General features: G+C 39.5%; 1 protein-coding gene across 1 annotated transcript in view; it reads left to right on the top strand.

Moving 5' to 3' along the window:
- The first annotated feature begins 916 nt into the window (after positions 1–916).
- The window catches only part of LOC140932479 (uncharacterized), a 41,583-nt gene continuing 18,527 nt past the window's right edge, over positions 917–23,972 (top strand). Inside the window, exons 1-24 of the mRNA XM_073382086.1 lie at positions 917–1,128; positions 2,350–2,532; positions 4,416–4,513; positions 6,217–6,279; positions 6,793–6,885; positions 7,070–7,165; positions 7,398–7,493; positions 7,646–7,819; positions 7,924–7,965; positions 8,445–8,671; positions 9,078–9,461; positions 10,145–10,358; positions 10,526–10,760; positions 11,366–11,412; positions 11,814–12,086; positions 12,827–13,345; positions 14,122–14,365; positions 17,081–17,127; positions 17,649–17,874; positions 19,441–19,883; positions 20,009–20,251; positions 20,761–20,913; positions 21,204–21,453; positions 21,651–21,706. Coding sequence (XP_073238187.1) covers positions 1,022–1,128; positions 2,350–2,532; positions 4,416–4,513; positions 6,217–6,279; positions 6,793–6,885; positions 7,070–7,165; positions 7,398–7,493; positions 7,646–7,819; positions 7,924–7,965; positions 8,445–8,671; positions 9,078–9,461; positions 10,145–10,358; positions 10,526–10,760; positions 11,366–11,412; positions 11,814–12,086; positions 12,827–13,345; positions 14,122–14,365; positions 17,081–17,127; positions 17,649–17,874; positions 19,441–19,883; positions 20,009–20,251; positions 20,761–20,913; positions 21,204–21,453; positions 21,651–21,706 — 4,513 coding nt within the window. The 5' untranslated portion in view covers positions 917–1,021. The remainder of the gene's footprint in view (positions 1,129–2,349; positions 2,533–4,415; positions 4,514–6,216; positions 6,280–6,792; positions 6,886–7,069; positions 7,166–7,397; positions 7,494–7,645; positions 7,820–7,923; positions 7,966–8,444; positions 8,672–9,077; positions 9,462–10,144; positions 10,359–10,525; positions 10,761–11,365; positions 11,413–11,813; positions 12,087–12,826; positions 13,346–14,121; positions 14,366–17,080; positions 17,128–17,648; positions 17,875–19,440; positions 19,884–20,008; positions 20,252–20,760; positions 20,914–21,203; positions 21,454–21,650; positions 21,707–23,972) is intronic.

The raw sequence follows: 23,972 nt of genomic DNA, 5'->3' as shown, positions 1-23,972 counted from the left end.
ATGGCTTATATTAAAAGAGGAAGACTTTCAAAGAATCAGTACGTCACTATTTTGGAAGGGTGGAGCCTCTCTTACCATTTATTTTACTTACTAAAGCCTAACCCTCCAACAGTGAATCAATCATGTGCAAACATTGGTACTAGTATTGTTACTGCTATTATTAATCGTTAACATGGAATGTCACATCTCCCCCCTTAGTCGTACATAGAGATCGATGCGGGAAAATGTTTCTATTTTGATGCATGTTTGACTTTAAAACATGGAAGACGAGGGAAGGTTTGAGAGGTGGACCGCATGGTCAGGGTATCGGGGTATATAAGGGCTATTAAATGTTTGGAATCGTTATCGAACTGGTGCTTGTATTTCAGGGTATTTAATAAGGAGGATAAATATTGTTAAAAACGCTAAAAACCTTCAATCTATTATTTAATAATTTGAGAATATAGGTCGGCTATGGTAAGTCCTTTTCTGTGGGAAGACTCAGCAACTTGTGCTGTTTATTGTTGAACAGAGAGGAAACTCCTTGGATGCTATAGTAATAAAGAAAATTTTATTCTCAGCATCATCTTTGCCCTATCAACTGCCGGGCAATTCTAAAAAGGTAAACATGACAGTAAGTGCATGTATTGATAGTAATGCAGCCTGAAAACGACACAAAGATACAAAAAAGGACTAATAGATATCCTTAAATGGAAATCAATCATGCTAAATTATACCTATCATTCCAAATGGAACGGAAACCAAACTGCTTTGGAAAACTGACATGCTCATTAGGAGAGATTAGCGAGGAGATGGGCCATCCTCCAATAGGACGAGAGATAGATCAAATATAAAGAAATCTCTCTTGAAAGGCCGAGTAGCATTTCAAAAAGGTTACTCTCCATGCCTTTTTTTATACCGTAAGAAATACTGATCTTCTGGTTAAACAGTTGCTTGGTGAAAAGGTGTGTACGCTTATATTTTACGTTGATAAACATTTATCATCAGTTCAGTTCCCACCCAAGAGGTCTCTTTTCTGGAAATGAGAACTGTTCCTATTTTTCCTGCGGTTTGCGGTGGGCTATTGGTCTTGTTACTTATCAAGATAGGATTTGGGCAAACATCTTCACAAGACCAAGTTTTGAATTTGTGAGTATCACAACATGTATTTTTAAAGTACACGACTTTGTGCACTTCTAAAGATGTCAAGGGAACTAATACCCCTTGAAGTTTCTTTCCAAGTACACATACTTCCGCCTCAGAGAATAATATTGCTTTTTATTTTAAATCATTTGTAGCTAGTAAAGTAGGATTCAAGTACCTCGTCAAGCGCATCAACGTAACTTGAGTAAAAGGCTCAAAAGGCAAATCCTTAACTATGTAACAAATTCTCTTAGCAATTAGAGAACAGTACCGTACTTAGTTACTACTTCGCTGCGGTTTGCAAAAGCTGAGGTTTAAGTATTTACTTTTCCATGCTTTATCAACCAATATACTCTACATTTACTAGTTTTTTAGGAACGTTACTTAGAATTTCTTTAGAATTGCAGACTAGTTGCTACCGTAAGTAGGGGCGCCAAGAGTTGCAAAAAGTCAAAAAGTCGCGAAGCATTAGCTATTTTATTCATCTTCAAAAAACACCCCGGTGTGCTTGACCGTGGAATTACTGCCTTCGCTCCCCCACAAGCACTTTTTCCCTCCCACGTTTCCACTACGGATAGCTCCTTATCCACTGAAAACACGTACAAGAATTTTTTTTTCAAGCGAAGAAAGCACCAAATAGATTGCTGGAAGAATTATCTGTGGCAGCCCTCGCTCGATCATTAACTTGTTTTTCTATGTCATTAATTTGATGTGTATTACTTTTACCTGTCACTGACCTGGTACGTGCTTTGAACATCGAGAAGGCTTTTTTAGAGACATTGCAGCAACAAAACCCCTCTTCATGTTCCCCCAAATAACAGATAAACAGATTTTCGTATTCTTATTTAATACGATTAAGGTCCAGCGCGTGCCTTGCTAGCGTGCAAGTATTTATATAAACTCGGAAAATATTTACAGAACGACTTATCCTCTTAATCCCAAAGACTGTAAGGAAGTACTTATGGAAGACCACTTTAGTGGTCAGAGTATGTGTCAATTTGCTGCAAGAGATCAATATTTTAATTTGTTTGATACAAAGGGAATATAGATTATTAATTTAGCCAATTACCTTTCCACACAAAATTCAGGAAATCAGAATTTGGGCTTTGTTTGTTTGTTTTGGAAAGCTTACAGGAAACGGTGCGAGTGAGCAGAAATAGAATCTACGAAAAGGAGACATTGAAAACACTTAGTAATACAACAATTTAACTTGTCTTATTTCCCAAGCTTGGATGAGTTAGACAAGCTTGCAGGGCCAAAGTCATACCAAGAAAATAAAGGTCACTTCTGCAAATACTTTGAACCCCATACAATACGTACGCCACGGAACTACAAGAGACGAACTGTGAAAAGGTTTCAAGTACCATGCACAGAGGGCGACGAAAAAATCAAACCATGCATAAAATATAGGTAAGACAAAGCTATGTAGAGATGTTAAACGGATTCTTACATAATACTTGTCTAGATCGAGCTTGAGAAATCATTCTTTGAGAGCCACTCTTTTAGAAATTTTCATAAAGCCAGTTCATAACTGTCCCGGATCGAATAGACAGGGTAACCACTCTACCATCATGATCCCCACACTACCCCAGTGCGGCGACGGAATCTACCTTTATCAGCAAAGTTAGTACAAAATATTTACTCAAAGCGTTCTATCCACTATGCGAATATTTAACTCGTCCTAAAGAATTTCATGGCCGGTCTGTACTGTAAGTTAAGGTCCGACGGTTTTGTAACACAAATATTTATTAGCTGATCAACGGATCGTTGGTTGTTTTTATCCGGAGGCCACAGGAAGCAAAACAGGTCCCCGCGAACTCCTAATCAACCTGTTGGTATGCGGAATACGGAGCTGAACAAAGTTTTGTTGTTGGGCAGGTCATCGCGGCAGAGGTAATAAATTGAATCTAGGCTAAACCAGAAATTAGGAACTAAAGTATAAAATAATGAAACTAAATACAAGTACAAGTAAAATGGGGGTGAAGAGATTCAGCCAAAAAATATTCAATTTTTGAACTGTATCAACGAAGAAAATTGTGGGAGAAACTACACTTGAGTCGAGTAAGATACCTTCAAAGCGATACCGTTGTGTTTCAATTTCACCCATTATTGGGTTGTAAAGCCGGAAGAAAGCAATACTAAATTTATTAGCTCTTCTACTTATCTTAAGACTTACAGATGAAATTGGTTAACCAACTTTAGAAATGTGACCTGTGCTTTTCTCAACCGCAAAGCCAGTGACTTGTTTCCGAGATTATAAAGTGCATTTTCAATTGCATATATACTAACCAGGAAAAAATTTCGAAGAAATATTCATAGCAAGAAAATAAATGAGGTAGGTGTAAGTCATTGACCATTTTAAAGGATTTTCTTAGTCTCCACAGTTTCCTGCTGGAGACTGATAAAGCTTAACACCCTGCTAACAGGGCGCCAATCTCTCCCGTAAACGAAGGAAAGTAGTTGTTGTCACTTAGTCAAAACGAGTTACTGTAGACGAGTTACTACAGACCAAAGTTTAGAGTAGCTTGTCTCGTGTAAAACACTGAAGTCTGGGTTCAGTATCTCCGTCCTGATTCAAAGTGAATAAGTTGATTACAACAGATTTTAGTGATCATATATCCTGCGGTAAAATCTCCGTCAGAGAGATCTCTAAATTAAGCTTAGGGATTTGACCACCTTACGATGCGATAAAGAAAATTTTATATCTTCCCATGTTTGATATACTTAAGAATAATCACGATAAGCCATAAATCCCACGAAACCGTAAACTGGATTTTCTTTTTGCCCGGCAGGATACAGCTATATGTTACAGTCAGAGATTTCGTAAATAGAAACTGGATTTTTTCAGAAATAATTTACAGAGTTTGTAAGGATACTTTTAAGGCCTTGGTTTTAGAGCAAACTGAACATGTGCATCTGTAACCGATTAGTTCACTGTTATTTGAAACTTTAACCGAAGAGCATCTAAAATATAGCCTGCGAAAACATCGCTCCTCGCCGCTGGGGACGTTTTGCGCGTAGGAACATCTGCGACGTTCCTCCGCGCGAAACGTCCCCAGCGGCGAAGAGTGAGGAGAAACGGATGTTTTCGCAGGCTATCTAAAATAAAGCTGATATATTAATAGCTCTCAGTTGCATGGACGGGAGATTGCTCAGTCCCTGGTAATACTTAGCATGATAAGACCCATGAGTAATAGTTTGTTTTAATGCCCTCATTTAGTGAACATTTTACAGTTACCTTAAATAAAGGTGTTTATTGATTCATTGACTCATGTAACCTCATCCCTGTACAGAGTGGTATTTGAACCAGCGATCCGACAAGTGACCAAATCGATACTTAGAGGAGTAAGAAGATGTTGTAAAGGATGGAGTGGTGTTAACTGTAATGAGCGTAAGTAGATTCATGCTCTTTTGTTTCCTTTCCCTGTTGACGGAGGGGTACTTTCTCTATCCCAGGGGGTTAGTGTACAGTAGTCATATTCTGCGAATTGGCTTGATTTTTGATTTTTTTGAGGAACAAATTTCTGCGGTTAAAGATGGCTGCAATTTACGATAATTTAACTATGACCTTTCTCGAGAGGGCTATTCTGTGGTATTTTTTACTTTTACTTCTTGCCGAGTTACGCTTTGCTCTACTTAGATAAAGAATTCCTGTTCCAAACTTTGATGAAAGGTGTTATACACCCCTCCACCCCCCCCCCCCCCCCCAAATACAAACACACACAAGACTAGACCAGAATTGTTTTGAACGTTACAGTGGAAATGAAACACTTCGTTGAAAAATTCAACATATTATCTCAGTATTGATAGTACAAAAAAACAGTTTGATAATTAATTGGCCTAAGCTGATTAAGTAGGAAAGGAAATGGAAAAGGAATAAAACTAGCACAAAGGGGGACGACGTTTGTTAAGTTCACGCGGCCAAGAATTAGTACCCAACTTAGTGCCCAAGTACTATCCCCCCCAACCCCCACCTCTCGACCTTGGGTTGTGCATTGGCAATGTTTCCTAATTCTGGCCTAGGACCAGGTACTTAATTAAAAAAAGTTAAGTGTGTGCAGAAACTCGTAAGGGGTTGAAGCCTGTAACTCTCCTATGTTTACTTCGTCCGATGCTTGTGAATGTTCGTTTTCGCAAGTACCATATTTGAAACTAAAAGAAAAGATAACTGACCAATCAAACTCGGGTAAACGACGTTATGTAATTTTACTCCGCGTTCTCGGGAGGGAACCTGACGGGGCTCAAGCAACATCGATGGCGACAGCAACAAAAACAAATACATGTTGTTCTGAATCAGCTTTGCAGTAGTCTTCGGACTTTTCGTTTTTGGTTCTCTATATTTTGGCTGATTAGAACTCTTTTCTAGAGATCCAACTAGCAGGATCTTCGTCCACGGTTTTTGCAGTTAATAAACCTATTGCTTTTTTGAGGCCGCAACGAAGGTTTTCAAATATGGCACTTAGAAAAAAATTAACATTCACGAGCATTGAACCCGAGTTACACGTGTCAACCCCATATGAGTTTCTGGTGAGTGTACACACAACCTCGTTCCTAGGTTTCTCTCCTACCCGTTCCTACGGAGCGAGCGAGAGACAAGCTTTGGAACGATACCCAGCGAGTACCGTACTTGGCCACCATACCCATGCACTAAGTGTGGACACAAACTTTAATACGCTTTCAATATTTTGTTTCCCAAATCGAGAAATTAATATTCGCGCAACATGGCTTCCAAATTTTCGAAAAATTTAGTATGCGTAAAAATAAGTTGCTAAAACGAAAAAAAGATGCTTTAGTTTAGATAAATGTTCTATCACAAATCTAACTGCACGGCACACCGGCGTGCAAGTAAGAATAAGTTTTAAACTAAGTTAGTTTCATTTTCTGTTTGGTGTATATTGTTTTAAAATCTTTCCTATTATGCTCATCTTAAATAAGCCTTTAATTCTGAAGACGATTTATGAAATTGAAAGTTTCCTAATATAAGATTATTATTGTCAAAACTAACACATCCTCTTGTACACGAATCTAAGGATTCAGTCGAGTATTTGTTTTGACCATTTTTAAGTTTGTGTTTTCGTTATCATGTTTTCGAAGGTGAGAAGGAGGTTCCTTTGAATGAAAAGAGGCAATTTGTGCAGGCTACACCAAGTGCAGCCAGTGGGTATTTTAGCTTTTTGTCTATAGGCGAATCTTTGCTGACGTCCTTGTTTACATTTTTGCGTATATAGCATACGAGTTAATCCATAGAAGGCGTCACCGTATGCACAAATTGAATTTACAAGTTGAAAGAGTTGGTGCATTATTTGTCTTTGTGAAAATGGTGACTCGTATCTTGATCTGATTCCAGTTGTCTTGAATCTATCTTCGTCTCTCTTTCAAACCTTTACGGGGTTAATTTGTGTTAGCGGCACTGAACTCTGTACATTTATGTTTTACTGTTCATATTCTTGAAACCAGTACCCTTCCATAGACCCTGTAACATAAAAACCTTTGATTTAGAAAAACGACAGGTGGAAACCTTGTTATTTTGCAAACTCAAACTCATACTATCCAAGAAATCAACGTTCCAGTTCTGATATGGGGTTTTGAAATGCATCATCAAAAATATTTACTTGGCATATGTTTAGGCTTCTAAATGTTGATAAGCTATCGACTCTCACTCCTTTTCAGAGACCTGTATTCCATCTTGTCAAAACAACGGGTTGTGTTCACACGGTTTGTGTTTTTGCTTGCCTGGCTACACGGGAAAATCTTGCGAAAAAGGTTTGTAACCCTTTCTGTTGTAATTCTTCTCGAGCATTTCGCTAAATCAAGATGAAATGTCATTTGGATGTTGATTGTCTCGCTTTTTGTACTATTGTTTTATTACTACTCATCACAATTGTGTTAGTATTCCTCATTCAGACATTGGATATACCATTAACTCATGGATCGTACTTTTTTAAAGCTGTTTGTTTTCCGAACTGTCAAAATGGAGGGCTTTGTGTAAAACCAGACCAGTGCGCATGTCAGAGTGGATGGGTTGGAAGCAGGTGTAGTAGAGGTAAGCCTTACCCTTCTGAATACAGAGATAGCTCCCACAGCGTGACACACTAAAGTTTTGCAAAGCTTCAAGCAGTCGACAATACATAGGCTTTATTCATTCTGTGCATGGATCCCTTTAGCTTTTAATGGCCGTGGGATTAGAGGATGAGGATTATTACCAGCCAATATGTGCAAATTGCACGCGGACTTTTCATTAAACTATTGCCGAAATAATTTCTCTGTTCTTGTAGCACTGTGTGCTGTTTCCTGCCAAAACGGTGGAACTTGTGTGGCACCAGAAAGATGCAAATGCAGGCCTGACTACACTGGAGTGTCATGTGAAACAGGTTGGTAGATGCCAAATGGCTTAAAGGTCTTACTCGTATGACGTCAGAGCCTCCTCAAATAGTTTTTAAATTTCATTAACAAGATCTTTTTCGACTCCACTGCAACGTCTGAGAGGTACAAGTGTAATGAAGTAACTTTAATTGTATTGCAGCAATATCATTCTGCTCTGGATTGCAAAATGGCAATTACAAAGACCCAAACAACTGTTACGGATACATTTTCTGTTCAAATGGCATCATGTACAAAAGGAACTGCCCAGCTGGACTGAGGTATAATTACGTCCTCAAGCAGTGTGATTTGCCAGCTAATGTACTATGTGATGAAGGCAAGTAAATTCGATTGGTTTCGGAACTAGTTATCAATGACGTGAGTAGTATTTAGGTATTGTATCGATAATATTATGGAATGTTTTTATTGTTATTATTTAAGGGCTTGTTCCAGTAGAGGTGCGAACCATTTTGGCAACCGCTGGTAAGTTTGTTTTCTTCTATTCTTTATCCCATAGTTAATGACAGCCAGTAGTTTTCCTGCTTATTACCCATCCAGGTGTTTTATGCTTTGAGTTCATTTTCGTTCGATATGAATTCAGAAAGTAATTCCACGGGAAAATTGAATTCCGTTACACACTACCCCTAACCCGTAAACAGTCTTTTTGCTTTGTATTTACTAGTTCGAAGATATAGCCCCTTACAAATGGCTTAACGTTGGCCAACGGATTTGGGAGACGTCATGGCCGAGTGATCAGTGAGGGGGACCCGCAATCCGGGGTTCCCGAGTTCGAGTCCCTCTTGAAAACTAGCTGAATTTGTCCTCGGTAGTCCTTTGTCTAACTATTTGGCCAGGCTTGAACTTGTAAAGATCTTTATGTAGCTGACAGAAAGTGCTATCAGAAATTTGTATTTTTCATGTATTTAAACCGTTCATCATCTTCAAACCACTTCTCATTTTAGTACCCAGCGGTGCAATGAATGAACCAGACGTCTGCTTTTCGTGGCGCTCACATGTGAAAACATTCGATGGCCGTTATATTTACTTCCCTGGCCGTTGCACTTACAAACTGATACACGATTGTCAGGACGATTTGTTTTCTGTTCATATGTTTACTGACCCTCAGTGTAAAGACACAAAAACCTGTCGTCGAGCAGTTAATTTGTACTTCGGAGGACTGGATATTAAGGTAATCAACACTGTCGCGTTTCTCGTTTTCCTTTTTTTAAAGCTTTTTTTACCATTGTTCCCTAGAGAAAGTCAGTTCCAGACTTAAATCGTCCGTTTTCTCCTTCTCTTATAACAGCTAATCTAATGAAATAACAATCAGAAATCACCAGACAACTTTTCGAGTGGTAACCCATACTATTTTTTACCTCTTTTTCTATCTTGCGAGGTTCGTACAGACAATAATTTTGTTTTCTTTATCTTAACACTATCGATGCGTTCACCTTGGCTCATACACCTGACAAGTCAAGGCATATCTGCACCTCAACTTGCCTGTGTTTGAGACGTTAGAGGATAAATTCCTGTCTGGAAAACTTTTCTTTTCTGACGTGATAATAATGACATCTTTGTGGAACTACCTTTTTTAGATCCAGTTGGGGGAAAGTGACCAGGTGACTGTAAATGATAAAAACATCTCTCTTCCTCATATCGTAAACAACGTGGTAATTGAGAAAGTTTCCAGTTACATTGTAACATATGGCTATAATGGAATAACGGTGTTATGGGACGGGAAGGATGCCGTGTATGCGCATGTTTCCACTAATCACAGAAATAGGACCTGCGGACTCTGCGGTAACTACAACGGCTTGCCGGACGATGACCTTATGACGTATGATCGTCAACAAGTGTCTTCCGTCGCTAAATTTGGGAATAGTTGGCGTATGACGGACGTCAATCAATTGTGCCCCAACGTTCGTGAAGAGGAGGCAAAGAGTCCTTGTAGCTCAGTCACAAAATACAATATGACGCAGGTAACTATTTTAAAAAAAAAGCTGCAGAATATATAGTGCAGTTCATAAACTTGGATGCGCTGGGAGAAACTGGCTCAGAACTTAATTCGTCTCAGTCTTCTGAATCAAACAAATTCTCAAAGATCTCCCAAATTTCTGAAAGCCCTCCCAAATTTCTGAAAGCCCTCCCAAATTTCTTCTTCCTACGCTTAATAAAACAACAACCACTAATTAGACAATTTGAAAGTTGACCATTATCGTTCTTTTCTCCATATAGTGTATAGTGTGTGTTATTTATTTACATTCGTTGTTGATGTTTTTTCTTTTGCTGCTATTGTACCTGGCACCACTGTGTTAAAAATATCATTTTATAGCTAGGAACTAGCACGAAAACATTTCTTAATTTAGTTCCTAGACATCCTTTTCTCAGTATCAGTTTATGTACCAATTTCCTTTTTTTTCATTCCATAAGCTGTCAAAAAATGTAAAAATTCTCTCTAGTTGGATTTAATAAAAAAGGTTGTTGTTGTTGTTGTTGTTGTTAGAATTATTAATAAATAAATAAATACATAAATAAATAAATCTCGCACCAAATTCGAGATTTCTTAGATTAGAAGAAACAATTTACAAGCAAGGTATCTACTTCTGAAAAGCCCCTTTGTTATTACACGCTACATAACCAATTCGCGTCCTATTTCTTGTAGGTACACAAATTGTGCTCCTATCTGCGTAACTCGACCTTTTTCCTTTGTCACATGGTCCTGGATCCTGCGCCATTCATTAAAATGTGCGAGGAAGAACTCTGTAGGTGTAGCTTATCAGAGCGCAGTGACTGCGCATGCTCAGCTTTCACACAGTACGCAAGGGCATGCGCACGGAACAAGGTACCAATAACTTGGAGAACCAATAGCTTTTGCCGTAAGTGTCTTATTTTATGTCTATTCGCTTTCTATCTCACTGATTACTACATTCGTGTCATTGCCTAATTTTTCCCTTATGACCAAGGATCTTTTCGTGAAGACTTAAAATGATTGTGTGCGAACAAGCTATGTCAATGATCTAATTTATCTTACAATTTTTAATAGCGATCAAGTGTCCAAATACCTTGTGGTTTAATGAGTGCGGTTCCTCCTGTTCTCCTACCTGTCAAATAAAGAAAAAGAACTACATTTGTCCTCAGCGATGTCTGGATGGCTGTTACTGTGCGAACGGAACTGTGTATGATGGTCAGCGGTGTGTGCCTGTGCAGCAGTGCCCCTGTTTTCACAACAAACAACAATTTGCTCCTAATTCTGTCATCAAACGAGATTGTAACAACTGGTAGGTATCTTCCCTCGCCTGACATGACAATAAGGACACAATCAACTTTACAATGAAAGCTTTGATTTTCTTCGCAGTTTATATCCAACCGATTTTGCAAATATCAAACTAACGAAATTTGCAGTCATTTGAGTGAAAAGGCGTCAAAAGGCAGGTTTCTTAAGCCCAAGAAGTTCCAAAATCATAGTAACGAAGGAAAAGGAAAGGAGAAAAGGAAAGAGCGAGGAGAAAGAGAGGAGGAGAAGAGAAAAAAGCAATGGTTGCACTCTTAGTTTTTATAATGGCTACTTTGGAGATAGTTTCTAGCCGAAAAAAAGTGTTGGACGCAAAAGGTCCATTATCAAAAATCCGGCTAGATAAAAACTAGCCCATGTGCCTTATTACGTGTAAAAACGTGTAGAACCTTTTTTGGTTCCATTACTAGTCACACGGTAACAAATGCTGGCTTCTAATTGGTTTATCCCAGTGGAGCTCCATATATTGCCCTTGACAAAAGACACTTTACAGATGGAGTAAAACGCAATGCCTCCAGATGGTCAGATTAAGGACATAAAACGTACTCAAGTGTGCACTTTTTTGTAAGCGTTTTTATGCTTTGTTTCCAGCACATGTGCAAATGGAACATGGAAATGTACTACCAAGCAGTGTCCTGGTAAGAGTCATGTATTCTGTTATCACACTAAAGATGGGATGATATAATAAATAACTAATAAATAATAACCTGATTCCTGGTCGAATTGGAATTTGGAAGTGTAGGTTTTTGAGGAGAGGGGAAAACTGGAGTACCCGGAGAAAAACCTCACGGAGCAAGGGAGAGAACCAACAACAACCTCAACCCACATATGGCGTCGACGCCGTATCTTGCGAAGACAGAAAAGTTACCTTTTTCTGAAAAGCGTTTCTGTTTTTTCAGCCAGTGTTCTGTCAGCTGAAAATGTAGTATGAAAATCTCCAACTCTTGATCCTACCGTAAATAAACTGCCTTACAAAAAATATATTTATTGATGTGAAGTTTTTGTTCAAAATGTTGATCACATCATTCCTCCTCCACAGGAATATGTTCCATTAGCGGGGATCCACACTACAGAACATTTGACGGACTACACTTCTCCTTTATGGGGAGATGTCAGTACGTTTTAGCAAAAGATTGTATCAATAATTTATTCACAATACTCGTGGATAATGTAGAATGCGGCTCTGGTGGTACTGTGTCTTGCACCAAAAACGTCTACATACAGCTCAATGGGACAGTAATTATACTCAAGGAAAGAGGGAGGGTCCTCATTAACGGAAACAAAATTGCTGATTTTCCAAGAGTAGTTACAAGTAAGTAACAAGTCGGAACTTTGATGAACTTAAGAAATAATAAAGACGAGTACCAGTCACAATCTCTTTTATCTGCGTCAATAAAATCGGAAATCAGATACCAGTATATTGGTTTTATTGCTTCCCTCAGAATGCTAGCAACTCCGAGGGGAAAGAGTACGAAAAACAGTTATCTACCACGTATCGTTTACCTTTTGTATCATTTTGGAACATTTTCACTTTTATGTTTACAGTTTCCATCAGTTTCTTTTAGTTTCCTCCAGTTTCTTTTATGTTTACAGTTTTCCATATAAACTGTAAAACGCTATGACGTCATGTCGTCTCCGTAATGTACGTAAGTAAGAAAAGTGACAATACTGAAGGCTAGTAAAAAATACTTTATGATTCAGTTTGCAAACAAGGAGAGTCTATTCAGCTCTCCCGGACTAGTCTTTGCTTGTCATTATATCATTTTTTTTGTAGTCAAAAGAAATTTTGCAAAAAAAGGGTAATCGTGGTCATCGGCGTGCTACACAACACGAAGGTGAAATGTGACCTGTTGCGTCGAAAAATGTATTTTTCTCGATGCAAGAACTCACGCTTCGTTTTCTTCGATGCAAGTCATCGGCGCGCTATATGAAGTGAAGTGAAGGTGAAGTATCAAGACGACATTGCCTAGCTCGACAGTCTGACAGTGTTTTGCCCAAAAAACTTTAAAATAATATACATGTTGAACATATGTTGCTATTTTCTTCCTGTAGATTACATCATCAGGCAGCTGTCTTCTTCAGTAATCTCTGTTCAAAGTCCTATTGGAGTACTTGTCACTTGGGACGGTATCTCGCGTGCCTACGTCAAGGTTGAGCCGCGCTTCCGTGGAATGACTTGTGGGTTATGCGGAACTTTCAACAGCAACCAAAACGACGACTTAACGACGAAAGAGAACCTCGTAGAAACAAGTGTCTTAGCTTTCGGAAATTCTTGGAAAGTGAATCCAGTTTGTAACGACACAAAGGCTTCTAGACATCCGTGTGAAATGCAGATTCAAAGAAAAACCACGGCAGAAAAGTTGTGCAACAGGTTGATGCAAGCTCCATTCAACAAATGTCATCACACTTTAAACCCTGCTGATGGTTACATTGCTGACTGCATATTTGACGTGTGTGGGTGCCAGCAGAGTACACAATGTTTATGCAACGCTATCGCTAATTATGTGCACGACTGTGCAAGACATGGGGTGGTTATCGAATGGATTAATTCTCAAGTTATGCCACAGTGTGGTAAGTATTCAGTTTTCCATTGTTTTCAAAATTTTATTCCTACGTCCCGTAATTTTCTTGGGTATTTAAAACTACATAAAGCTTAACGGAAAGAATAGAAGTCAAAACCATCACTAAAGTTACCCCTGGGAAATGAACTCGGGACCCCTCACACAGAACGCCGCGCGCACTAACCAACTGTGCAATCCTTGCTCCTACTTTCCCTTTCACAGGTGATTAGGTCTATTTTAAGCTGGTGTATGTGTCATATTTACTGGCGTTATTCGGTACACTCATACCAAGTTGGGATAGGCGAGAGCGGGACTCAGCCCACGAAAGCTTATTAACAGGGTTGCGACTGTCAGAGATTCGCGGTCCAAAGAGGATCCTTTATTTTTCACAATATTCAGATCAGTGAAAGTGTTGCGGCTTCGGTTTTTTCCCTTGTTCCAGAAGACTAGAAAATTTAACCATTTTTAACCAGATGACAGCGCAGTTGCAGTAGATTCACCTCAGTTATATAAAGATCCTAGGTTTTTTGGCGCAGAATGGATCCATGGCCTATCGCTTCGGTACCAGTCAGTATTTTTTACGACCTAAATCTTCCTGACCATTTCCGTTTTTTTCTAGTGAAAATTGAGATCAGTCATGCCAGCTAGTTCGTTAAAGGCAAACAAGTGCTTAATATTTATGTTGAAGTAGTGAACTGCGCCTTCTTATAAACTTAAAAGATAAAACAAGCGGATCATGTGAATATACACAGCCAGATTTCTATTTCATTGTCTTACCATTTTCAGACGTTGTTTGTTCAATTCCCGGCCAACTGTACCAAGTGTGCGGATCGTCTTGTAAACGAACGTGCCGCGAGATCTCCATGGACGTGCCTTGTCTTCAAGAATGCGCTGAGGGCTGCAATTGTCCTGTCGGAAAGGCGCTGACAGATGATAACCAATGTGTGCCTTACTCAAAGTGCCCTTGTTACCACAATGGGCGCGCGTATGCGCCTGGGACTGTGATCAAACCTACTAATTGCAAAGAATGGTAAGAAATTTCTTCTTGATTTTAATCAATTCAGTTCTATTGAGAACCTGGTAAGCAGACAATGTACTGTAAATTACCAGAATAACCTTTAGGTTCAAATCCCCGCCGGACCAACACTCAGGGTCTTTAAATAACTGAGAAGAAAGTGCTTCCTGTTGTAACTTGGAAGTCCAAGAACGAAATTATTAAATATTACGAGCCAAATTAAACATGATAGCTCTAGTTCTTTTTTTACCCGTTCTCATTCAGCGCAAGCGCATCGATGTACACGTAACACATCTGTGACGCAACTTCATCATCATGTAACAAAATTATCCGGAAACGAAGTCACGATATAACATCTCCTAAGAAATATGGAACGTGGAAACACATAAATGAAAAAATAAACAAGACAAAAGGTTTCGAGTCGGTTATTGCCATTACTTTCACTCGTAATCTTTGAAGTGGTTTGGGGTCCTGCGGGTTGTCCGGGTGGGATAACGTTTTTCAGTGTCTGCAGGGTATCACATTGAGAGCTTGGTTGAACTACTAGCGGGTCATCGACATTAGCAGAATCAGAAATCTCTGGCAAGGGACTAAGTTGAGAAATCGTAACAGGCAATCGGTATGGACACCATTGGTTGCTTCTATGCAATACGAATGTCTTCCTCTGTGCCGGTCATAATGGACTCATTCAACGTTGCTGTAGGAGGGATGTACGGAGACAGTATGGCTGGATCGGGAACAATCTGGCAATCAAGCTTATGGCTCTTTCGCGGTATTTTACTACAAAATCAGTGAATTAGAATAGAACAATACACTAAATTCCCTTGTTTTAATCTTTGATCAACAAAAAAAGTGGACCTCTGCATGGAACCTGCGGGGGGTGCGAGCGCACCTGTCGCACCTCTTCACTAAGGACCTGGTCTAACTTCTTCAGACAATCCTTGTCTTCAATCTTCAGTGGTGCCGAAATTTCAGACCTTGGCATTGCATGAATATCATGCAACACATACAACTCATCTTCTTCAGATAGCAATTGTTGCTGATGAACTTGCAGTCTGTTAAGCCACTTGGAGAGCCTCTTGAAATGTTCAGTCTTCACTCAACAGTTTTTTACAAGTCTCAGTACCAAACACAAACTGGCCGCGGAGTGAGCGGTTCAGGAATTCGCCAAAATTACAAGTGGCGGCCAGATGTCTTAAACGCTCACTGTAAAACCGAGAAGGTTTCATTTTCTTCTTGACAACATCGATGAAATCTGTAGGATTCGGCAACTTCCAATCGCTTGGGCTTAAAATGTTGTCGCAGTAGTTCACATAATGTCTCAAATGTTTTATATTTTTGATTAGCAGAGCTGCACAAATCGCGAAGAGTGCTCTAAGTCTTCTCACCAATTACGAATAATAGCCGCAGTTAAATCCTCAGAACTTTTCCCAATATCGCTGGCTTCAAAGAACCGATCAATTATTTCAAGGTAAGCCGTAAACGTCTCAGAGGACGGATCAAGTTGACCAACAGAACCAAAAACCGGGGAAGCCACGGCGGGATTGCAAACGCTCCAGAGAACACGTGCGTGAAAGCACAAACGAACGAAACGGAGTGAAAGAATGTCATCTGTTTAAGGAAATAGCGGAAAGCTGCCCAGTGGATCCTATCCTCGTCGCCAGATGTTGTAACTTGGAAGTCCAAGAACGAAATCATGAAATAAAACGTGCCACACTGAACAAAACATGCGCGACCTATTCAACCAAAATTCCAACCGGTCCGACCGGGAAAATTGGTCCACCTCAAAAGGTGGACCAGTTTTTTCGAAACTTTTCCGGTTGGACCGAACCGATCCATTGAGTTTTGGACCGAAATTTCCGGAAATCTTGGTTGAATGGATCGCGCCCAACAGCTCTAGTTCTTCTATCCCCCATTCTCATTCCACGCAAGCGCACTGTATGAACGTAATACATCTGCGACGTAACTTCATTTATTGTAACACAACTTCAGGATATAAATTCACGATATAACACTGCCTTTGTAATGACATCTGCAAACGGTTAGACTTTCTAGTCTTCTCGGAAAAGGACGAAAAACAGTAGGCACCGTCTCACAGCACTGTTCGAAAAGGGTAGGGGACGTAGATCCCGGTTGTGTGGCCACTCTTTACTTGACTCTGTGGGTTATTGGTTAGAAGAGATCTTGATATGGGGATAACCTCATGATCCTCCTTCAGACGTCGTAATGGCTACCTGTAAACAGTGTATATATATATATTTATTATATAGACACGAGTGTTTTACTGGAAAATATACCACTCGTAAAATTCATGAAAACTACATCCGGGACCCGTAATCTCACACGTGAATTTATCGATGACGTAATTTCGGTAATTTCCCTCTATTATTTTATCGATGTCTTTGTCTATATAATAAAAAGAACATTACACGGCGGCTTGAAGATATGAATTTTATTTTCTCGTGGCAAAAACAATATTTTACTCACTCGCTGCGCTCGTTAGTAAGATGTTCTTTTGCCACTCGAAAATAAAATTCATATCTTCGCGCCACCGTGTAATATCCTTCTCTCAATATATGTTTATTTCAAAAGGCGAATTCTTACAGTGATCTAAGGTTAAAGGTATTAGCTACAGCAAAAAACATCAAACCTAAATCTAACGGCGCATTTCTTGTGATCAAAATCAGTAAAAGAAAACAACACCCAAATGCTGTCTCAGTTCTCTTTCAGCTTATGCAAGCATGGACAGTTTATCTGCACCAATCAATCATGTGCAGGTAAAAACTTTGTTTTTTTTTTTACATTTTGTTATATTGCTATAAAGAAATTTTGTACTGAGCAAAGTTAACCGTCAATACATTTTTTCGATGCAAAATATGAAGTTTGGGCAGGCAGCCTGGTCAACTGGTCGAGGGGTTAGTGCTCAGTGCTTGCATTTCCGGATTTAAATTTACTCTGACCAGTAACTACAACTGTTCGTCGCGGCTGTCTGTAAAATCTGTGCTATAATGCTACTTTTTCTAATAAAGTGAAGTTGTTGAGCTGTTAGGACATTATTATTATATCACCTAACTGATTATGCAGGAATACTACAGATTCGATAATTCTGTCCTTTTAGAGATTCGCCACATTAATGACTATCATATACACAGTGAGGGGTTTTTAAGCGAGTTTTCAAAGGAGCATGCTCCTTGGCTCTACCAGAACGTGACGTCTTAAGGCTGACTCAAAAAGGGTCTTTTTCTTTTTAATTATCTAAATTCTGCGACTCCTAAAACAGCTTTATCTATCTTCTTAGTTTGCCCGCCGGGTCGGAGCTGGGTAGCCTGTGGAGCACAATGCGTAAAGACTTGCAACAATTATCATCTTCCCTGCCTCGACAACACCTGCCAGGAAGGCTGTATCTGCCCCAAGGGAATGGTACTTCATAATAAACAATGTATCAACTCCTCCCAGTGCCTCTGTCATCACGGAGGTCAAAGATACAGGCCAGGGGAAAAGATCAAAGTGGATTGTAATATTTGGTATGTTTCAGTAGTTAGATTTCAGGATGTGTCCAGAAAACATAAATTTAATTTGCAATATTTCACCTTCCAAAATAAGTGGTTTTAGTTAACGAAAGTAGTATAAGGCTCACGAATTGCTCCCCTTTTCTCACAGGAATCTGATTAGCTTGCACAGGAGTATGTAAACGCCATTTGTCTTTATCTCACGAAGAAAATGCAGGGTAATCTCATTAAGATAAAGTCAAGTGCTATTTGTAAATGTTTTTACCGGGTTGACAGATTTTAGATCGATGATTTCATAACTTGTTTTCAATTATGTTTGTTTGTCCTAATTTGGTCATAACGTGACCTGGGACTATTCCCTGCCGCTTTCATTGTCCATTGCAGACAAAAAATTGTTCCAGTACCAATTCACTAATTATTGTCGCCCAAATTGTGCGTATGAAAGAGGGCGACATTGTATTCCTTCTAAAACCACCTCAATCACCACATTTGTATCGTTTTCCTTCCAAAACCACCACCACCACATCCATTGCTATCCTTCCACTACCAAAACCACATTTCCATTGTTATCCCTCCACTAGCACCGCCACAATCAGATTTCTGTTGCTTTTCCATCACCACCACCACCACCTCATTTCGATTGTCTTCCGTCCACCACCAACTCATTTTCTTTTCCCTCCTTCACTCTGAGGTGGTGGTGTAGGGGACACAATAGAAATGTAGTAGTGGTGGTTGTATAGGAGGGAAAACAATAGAAATGTGATGGAAGTAAAAATTGTGTTTAGCACTAGAAAGAGCTACTTTTGCCTTCGTCCTCAATTATAGCTCAATTTTGGAATCAGTGAACCTGAACTGGAACAAGTCGTTCCTTACAAAAAACGATAAAAGTGGCAGGGAATAGAACTTGCATAATTACGTTGCGGCTCACTGAATTCAAGTCAGAGGTGACATCATTACCAAATAAGGAAACTACAAACAAACCTTAAAATATACTGTGATGTCATCGATTAACAAGCTGTCAAACCTGTAAAACCAACTAAAAATAGCACCTGACCTTATCCTTATGGTATTTCCGCAAAAGACAAAAGGCGATGACGTCATCGGTGTTGATATATTCCTGCGCAAGTTAAATAGATTCCTGAGCAAATCGAGAGTACTCGTTGCACCCTATACTATTTGCGGCTTATTGTCAAAAGAAGAAATTTCAACAAGTGTTCGTTAATCTATGACGGAAAGAAATGGGAAAAAACCACGCCATAAAGAAAAAGTGCACTGGCTTGTTGAAATCAGGAAAATAAAGATCAGTTCCAATAATGCATGGAAAATGACGATCTGTTTCAACATGAGTAACGGGATTCATGAGTGGCCTCAACCAGCCATTAAACGATTAAAAAAGCTGTCAATGGAAGTGTTTTTGAATATGTGAATTAATATTACTCTTTGAAGCGCGAAATAAATAGTGCATGGGAATCAATTAGAGGGTCGATTAGGCTAATTTATAAAAACAACTTTGGTGATATCTATAGAAAAGTAACCTAATCTCTGATTCTGGAATTGGTTTGATTTTATCTGTTATTTCAGTTACTGCAGAGGCTCTCAATGGTCGTGTACAAACTACGTATGTTCCGGAACGTGCTCTGTTTACGGTGAACTGAATTATATCACCTTTGACGGAAAAAGGTACACTTTTAGCGGAGCTTGCGAGTACATTCTTGCGCAAGATTCTTGTAACGGTTCGTCAGCAGACACATTTCAGATACAGGTCCAGAATGTTCCTTGTGGAAGTAGTGGATTGACATGCACAAAGAAAGTGTCCGTTATAATTAACAACACGGTGATCACATTAGAAAGAGGGAAAACACCTGTGGTATCATCACTACCTGGTGCGTCGACGGTCCACATGAATGGGAAGTTCCAAATAAGGGAACTGCATTTATTTACTGTATTAGAAACTGAGTTTGGGTTGACCGTTACATGGGATAGAGGAACTAGACTGTACATCACTTTGGATCCAAAATTCAAAGGTCAGTTGGTAAGGTGTCAATACATGATATATGTATTATTGACATTACCTTTGTACAGAAATGTCTTTGCTTTCAAATGGAGCATAAGAAGGATGTGAATAAAACTCATTTTAAATTTCCATTAGGAAGAACATGCGGCTTATGCGGAAACTTCAATGGTGACAGAAATGACGATTTCATGAGTCCACAGATGTTACCTGAGACTTTACCGAATAACTTTGGTGACAGCTGGAAAATTGATTCATCTTGCCCGGATGCAGTTAGTCCCAGAAATCCTTGTGCAACGAACAAACATCGAGAAGCCTGGGCCCACAAGATGTGCAGCGTTATAAGGGGAGACGTGTTTAAGCCTTGTCACCACGTGGTTAGTAACTGGCCAAAACATTTCTAGACATAAGAACAAAGGAACGATATGGAGGACCGAAACATTATTGCGCTTTAGTCATTATTTTTACTTTTTCGCTTCGTAAAGGACTGGCAGCCCGAAATGATAGGAAGATTTGCTAATGCTTAGGAGTTAGCATTTCCGTTTGGCTATGTAAGGCTGTATATTGGGTGAGCTTTTGCTTTAAAGCAACAAATGATTGATGAAATTAACGGAAGATTAGCGCTGAAAAATAATCTGATTTAGTATTCTGATCCAGTAAGTATTTCAGGCCCCAGTTGTTCAAAAGGTGGATAGCGCTTTTCACTGGGTAATACTTATCCTCTGGATAGCGATTTATCCGGTGGATAGCGCTATCCAACTTTTGAACAACCGGGCCCAGGACATTTACTTACCGAACAATGTTCCCCTTCAGGTGTGCTACCTTTCCCTGGACCCCCTGTTATTTGGTCCCACTAAACTAATCAATGTTCTTATACAAACCTCAGGTAGATCCAGGTTCCTGGTATGATGCGTGTTACAGGGATGCCTGCGCCTGTGATAATGGAGGAGACTGTGAGTGTCTGTGCACTGCCATTGCTGCCTATGGTCACGAGTGTTGTAAACATGGAGTCGCAATCAAGTGGAGAACACAGGAACTTTGTCGTAAGTAGACGAATCACAAGCAACTCTTCAATAACAAACAATGGCCGTTAAAGTAAGCAGAATTAAGATAAACTTGCGCAATTTAGGTGTAAATGTCGGTTGCATGATGAAATGAAGTTTAAATTAGTGTTTAGGTGCTGCTGGATTCTCTGGCGAACTGGTTATTTTATCGTTTCATTCAAGTAACCATGAATTACATTTAATTTTCTTTGTGTTAAGACGAAGGCTATAACAAAACGCTCTAAATTCTGCGGGTTTTAATTGCATGTGGTTGTATTTGTTCAATATAGCAATTCAGTGTCCACACAAGGAAGACAGTTGTACTGAGTATACCGCCTGCGAAACAGCCTGTCCTAAAACCTGCGAAAGCCTGTGCGAGGTCAGCCCACGGCATTGTCCTGTGCAACTGGAGGGTTGCGCATGTCCAAATGGAACTGTGCTCAGAAATGGGAGGTGCATCGCGCCAAGAGACTGCCCTTGTAACGCTGGAGGCGGGATATACGAGCCCGGATCAATTTCCATCATAAATTGTCAAAGATGGTAAGAAGATCACAAAATTCTGTTGAATTTTTTAAAACATTGTCTTGCTAACTGAGCACCCCGTTCTTTCTCTGTTCTCTAGTCTCATTGTCCTTTTTCTGAGCTTTTTATTGCCCTTTTTATCGTTTCTCATCTTGGAGAGGCTACGTACAGTTCTATAATCATATCGTCTTACAACATTGCATTTCGTCTTTTAGTTCATGTGAATCTGGTTGTCTATCCTGTACTGGTCCGACATGTCCAACACCTGCAGGTACCTTCGCCGCCTAACACTGATATCTTAGTCCCTCTCGTCATCTTTTGTACGCTCTACTGTATATACAGCTCCCAAATCACTTATTACTTGAAACATATCAAAGTGATGAATTAGTGGATTAGTCTTTTTAAGCAATTAAAGTTTATTTTCTCTGGCTTGTTCACCTGCTAAATCAGTAGTATGTATATCGAAAAGTTGCCCGAACCGGAATTACGTCTGCCATAGCAGGCTAAATGTTACATAGTTAGTAGAGGGGACTGGTTATGAAAGCGGGAAAGGTTCTTGAACTATGCCTTTGTTTTAGGTTTTGCTTAGTCTAGTGATGACAATGCACAAGAAATTTCCATGGCGTTCGGAGTACAGTACGATAAAAATCTCCGTGATAGTTTGCTTGTTTTGGGTTGATACGAGTCGAAAGATCGTCTTAACTTATTACTTAAGGTGACTCGACCCAGTTTTTTTGGGGGGGTACCATCCTACTTTGAAGCTGTCTGGTATCCCCACCTTTACTTTTATCGTAAGTCTAACACATAGAATGGATAACATATAGATCAATCTACAATATAACATAAAATTTTGGGCGATCGGAGTGAATGTCACGTGGTTATAATGCCACGCCCCTTTGAGGTCTGAGTCGAAAATCTGCTGTTGCCGGCATTTCTTCGTGAAAATCTCTCGGTTACACATAGTGCGCATTAGTGCCTTGCGCTGAACAGAGTTTCACCAAAATCGCAAAGACCCAATTCGAGAAATTCAGCGGTTTCCAAATTTAGGTCATAATTTATGTGAAAATGATAAGCAAACTTTACACGGATTATATCTAATAAACTACGAGATTCATCTCTGTATTTTGGGCATCCTTATAACAGATGGGTTATGCTCACCGAGATATTCCCGTCACGAGTTGGTTTAATTATTGGCTTGCATTAAAACTATGAAAAAATGATATTTTTGTAATAGTAAGTAGACTTAGTGTGTAGCACTTCTTGATTTTTTTGCAAAGACACAAGAAGCACGAGAATTGATTTAAAATTGTTAGTTAAACCTCTATGTATCACGCGATGGCCTGTCTCACTGTACCAAAATTATAATATCTCAGTGAGCATTCGGAAGTCAGCCAAGCGCGGTCATTGCACGCGTGCTGAACAAGAATGCTGTATCATGATAGACTAGAAACAATAGACAACTCCCAAAGCACAAACTCAGCCAAAACGCTAAAAATCTTCAATGTTTACTCAAGTTTGGGCTTATAGAAGATAATGTCACAGTTTTTCAATGACCATGAAATTCAGAGTCCGGGTAGTTACTTAATCAATTGTGGCCCTGAAAAAATTTGAAGGAAAAAAAACTACGAATTTTTAAGAAAATACTTTTTTCGTGAGATTGACTCTTAAACTCTGACAAACGTCAACAAATTGCGAAAACTATAATTTCTATATGTTTGCTTTGCTCGAAATCGCGCGCATTTACAAAGCCCTAAATTGTTTTGCAGCCTTGCAAGGACCCATCTGTTATAAGGATGCCCAAAATACAGAGATGAATCTCGTAGTTTATTAGATATAATCCGTGTAAAGTTTGCTTATCATTTTCGCATAAATTATGACCTAAATTTGGAAACCGCTGAATTTCTCGAATTGGGTCTTTGCGATTTTGGTGACACTCTGTTCAGCGCAAGGCACTAATGCGCACTATGTGTAACCGAGAGATTTTCACGAAGAAATGCCGGCAACAGCAGATTTTCGACTCAGACCTCAAAGGGGCGTGGCATTATAACCACGTGACATTTACTCCCATCGCCCAAAATTTTATGTTATATTTTAGATTGATCTATATGTTATCCATTCTATGTGTTAGACTTACGATAAAAGTAAAGGTGGGGATACCAGACAGCTTCAAAGTAGGATGGTACCCCCCCAAAAAAACTGGGTCGAGTCACCTTAAGAGACGGTAAATAGCCATGGCGGTGGATAGCTGCACTGTCTTTGGCTGTGGATCGTGCAGGCCGAGGAAAAAAACAACTCCTCGCGCAGAAAGATGACGCACATTAGAAATGGGAGCAACCTAGGTGAGCGAAGTAACTAAAACGCGGGAGATTGATCAATATTTCAGTGAAAGAATCAAGAAAAATAAAATGGGTAATGCTAAATATTTCTGCTACGTTAAATTCTGTTACTTCTGTGTTCAGCTGCATGTGTATGTTGATCAATGTTTATGTGTAGCAAAACATGCGAGATAACGCGTTTGTTTTGGCCTTAGAAAATTG

The sequence above is a fragment of the Porites lutea genome, chromosome 3, assembly GCF_958299795.1.
Source record: "Porites lutea chromosome 3, jaPorLute2.1, whole genome shotgun sequence".
NCBI lineage: Eukaryota > Metazoa > Cnidaria > Anthozoa > Scleractinia > Poritidae > Porites > Porites lutea.
This window is presented reverse-complemented; position numbering and strand designations above follow the sequence as displayed.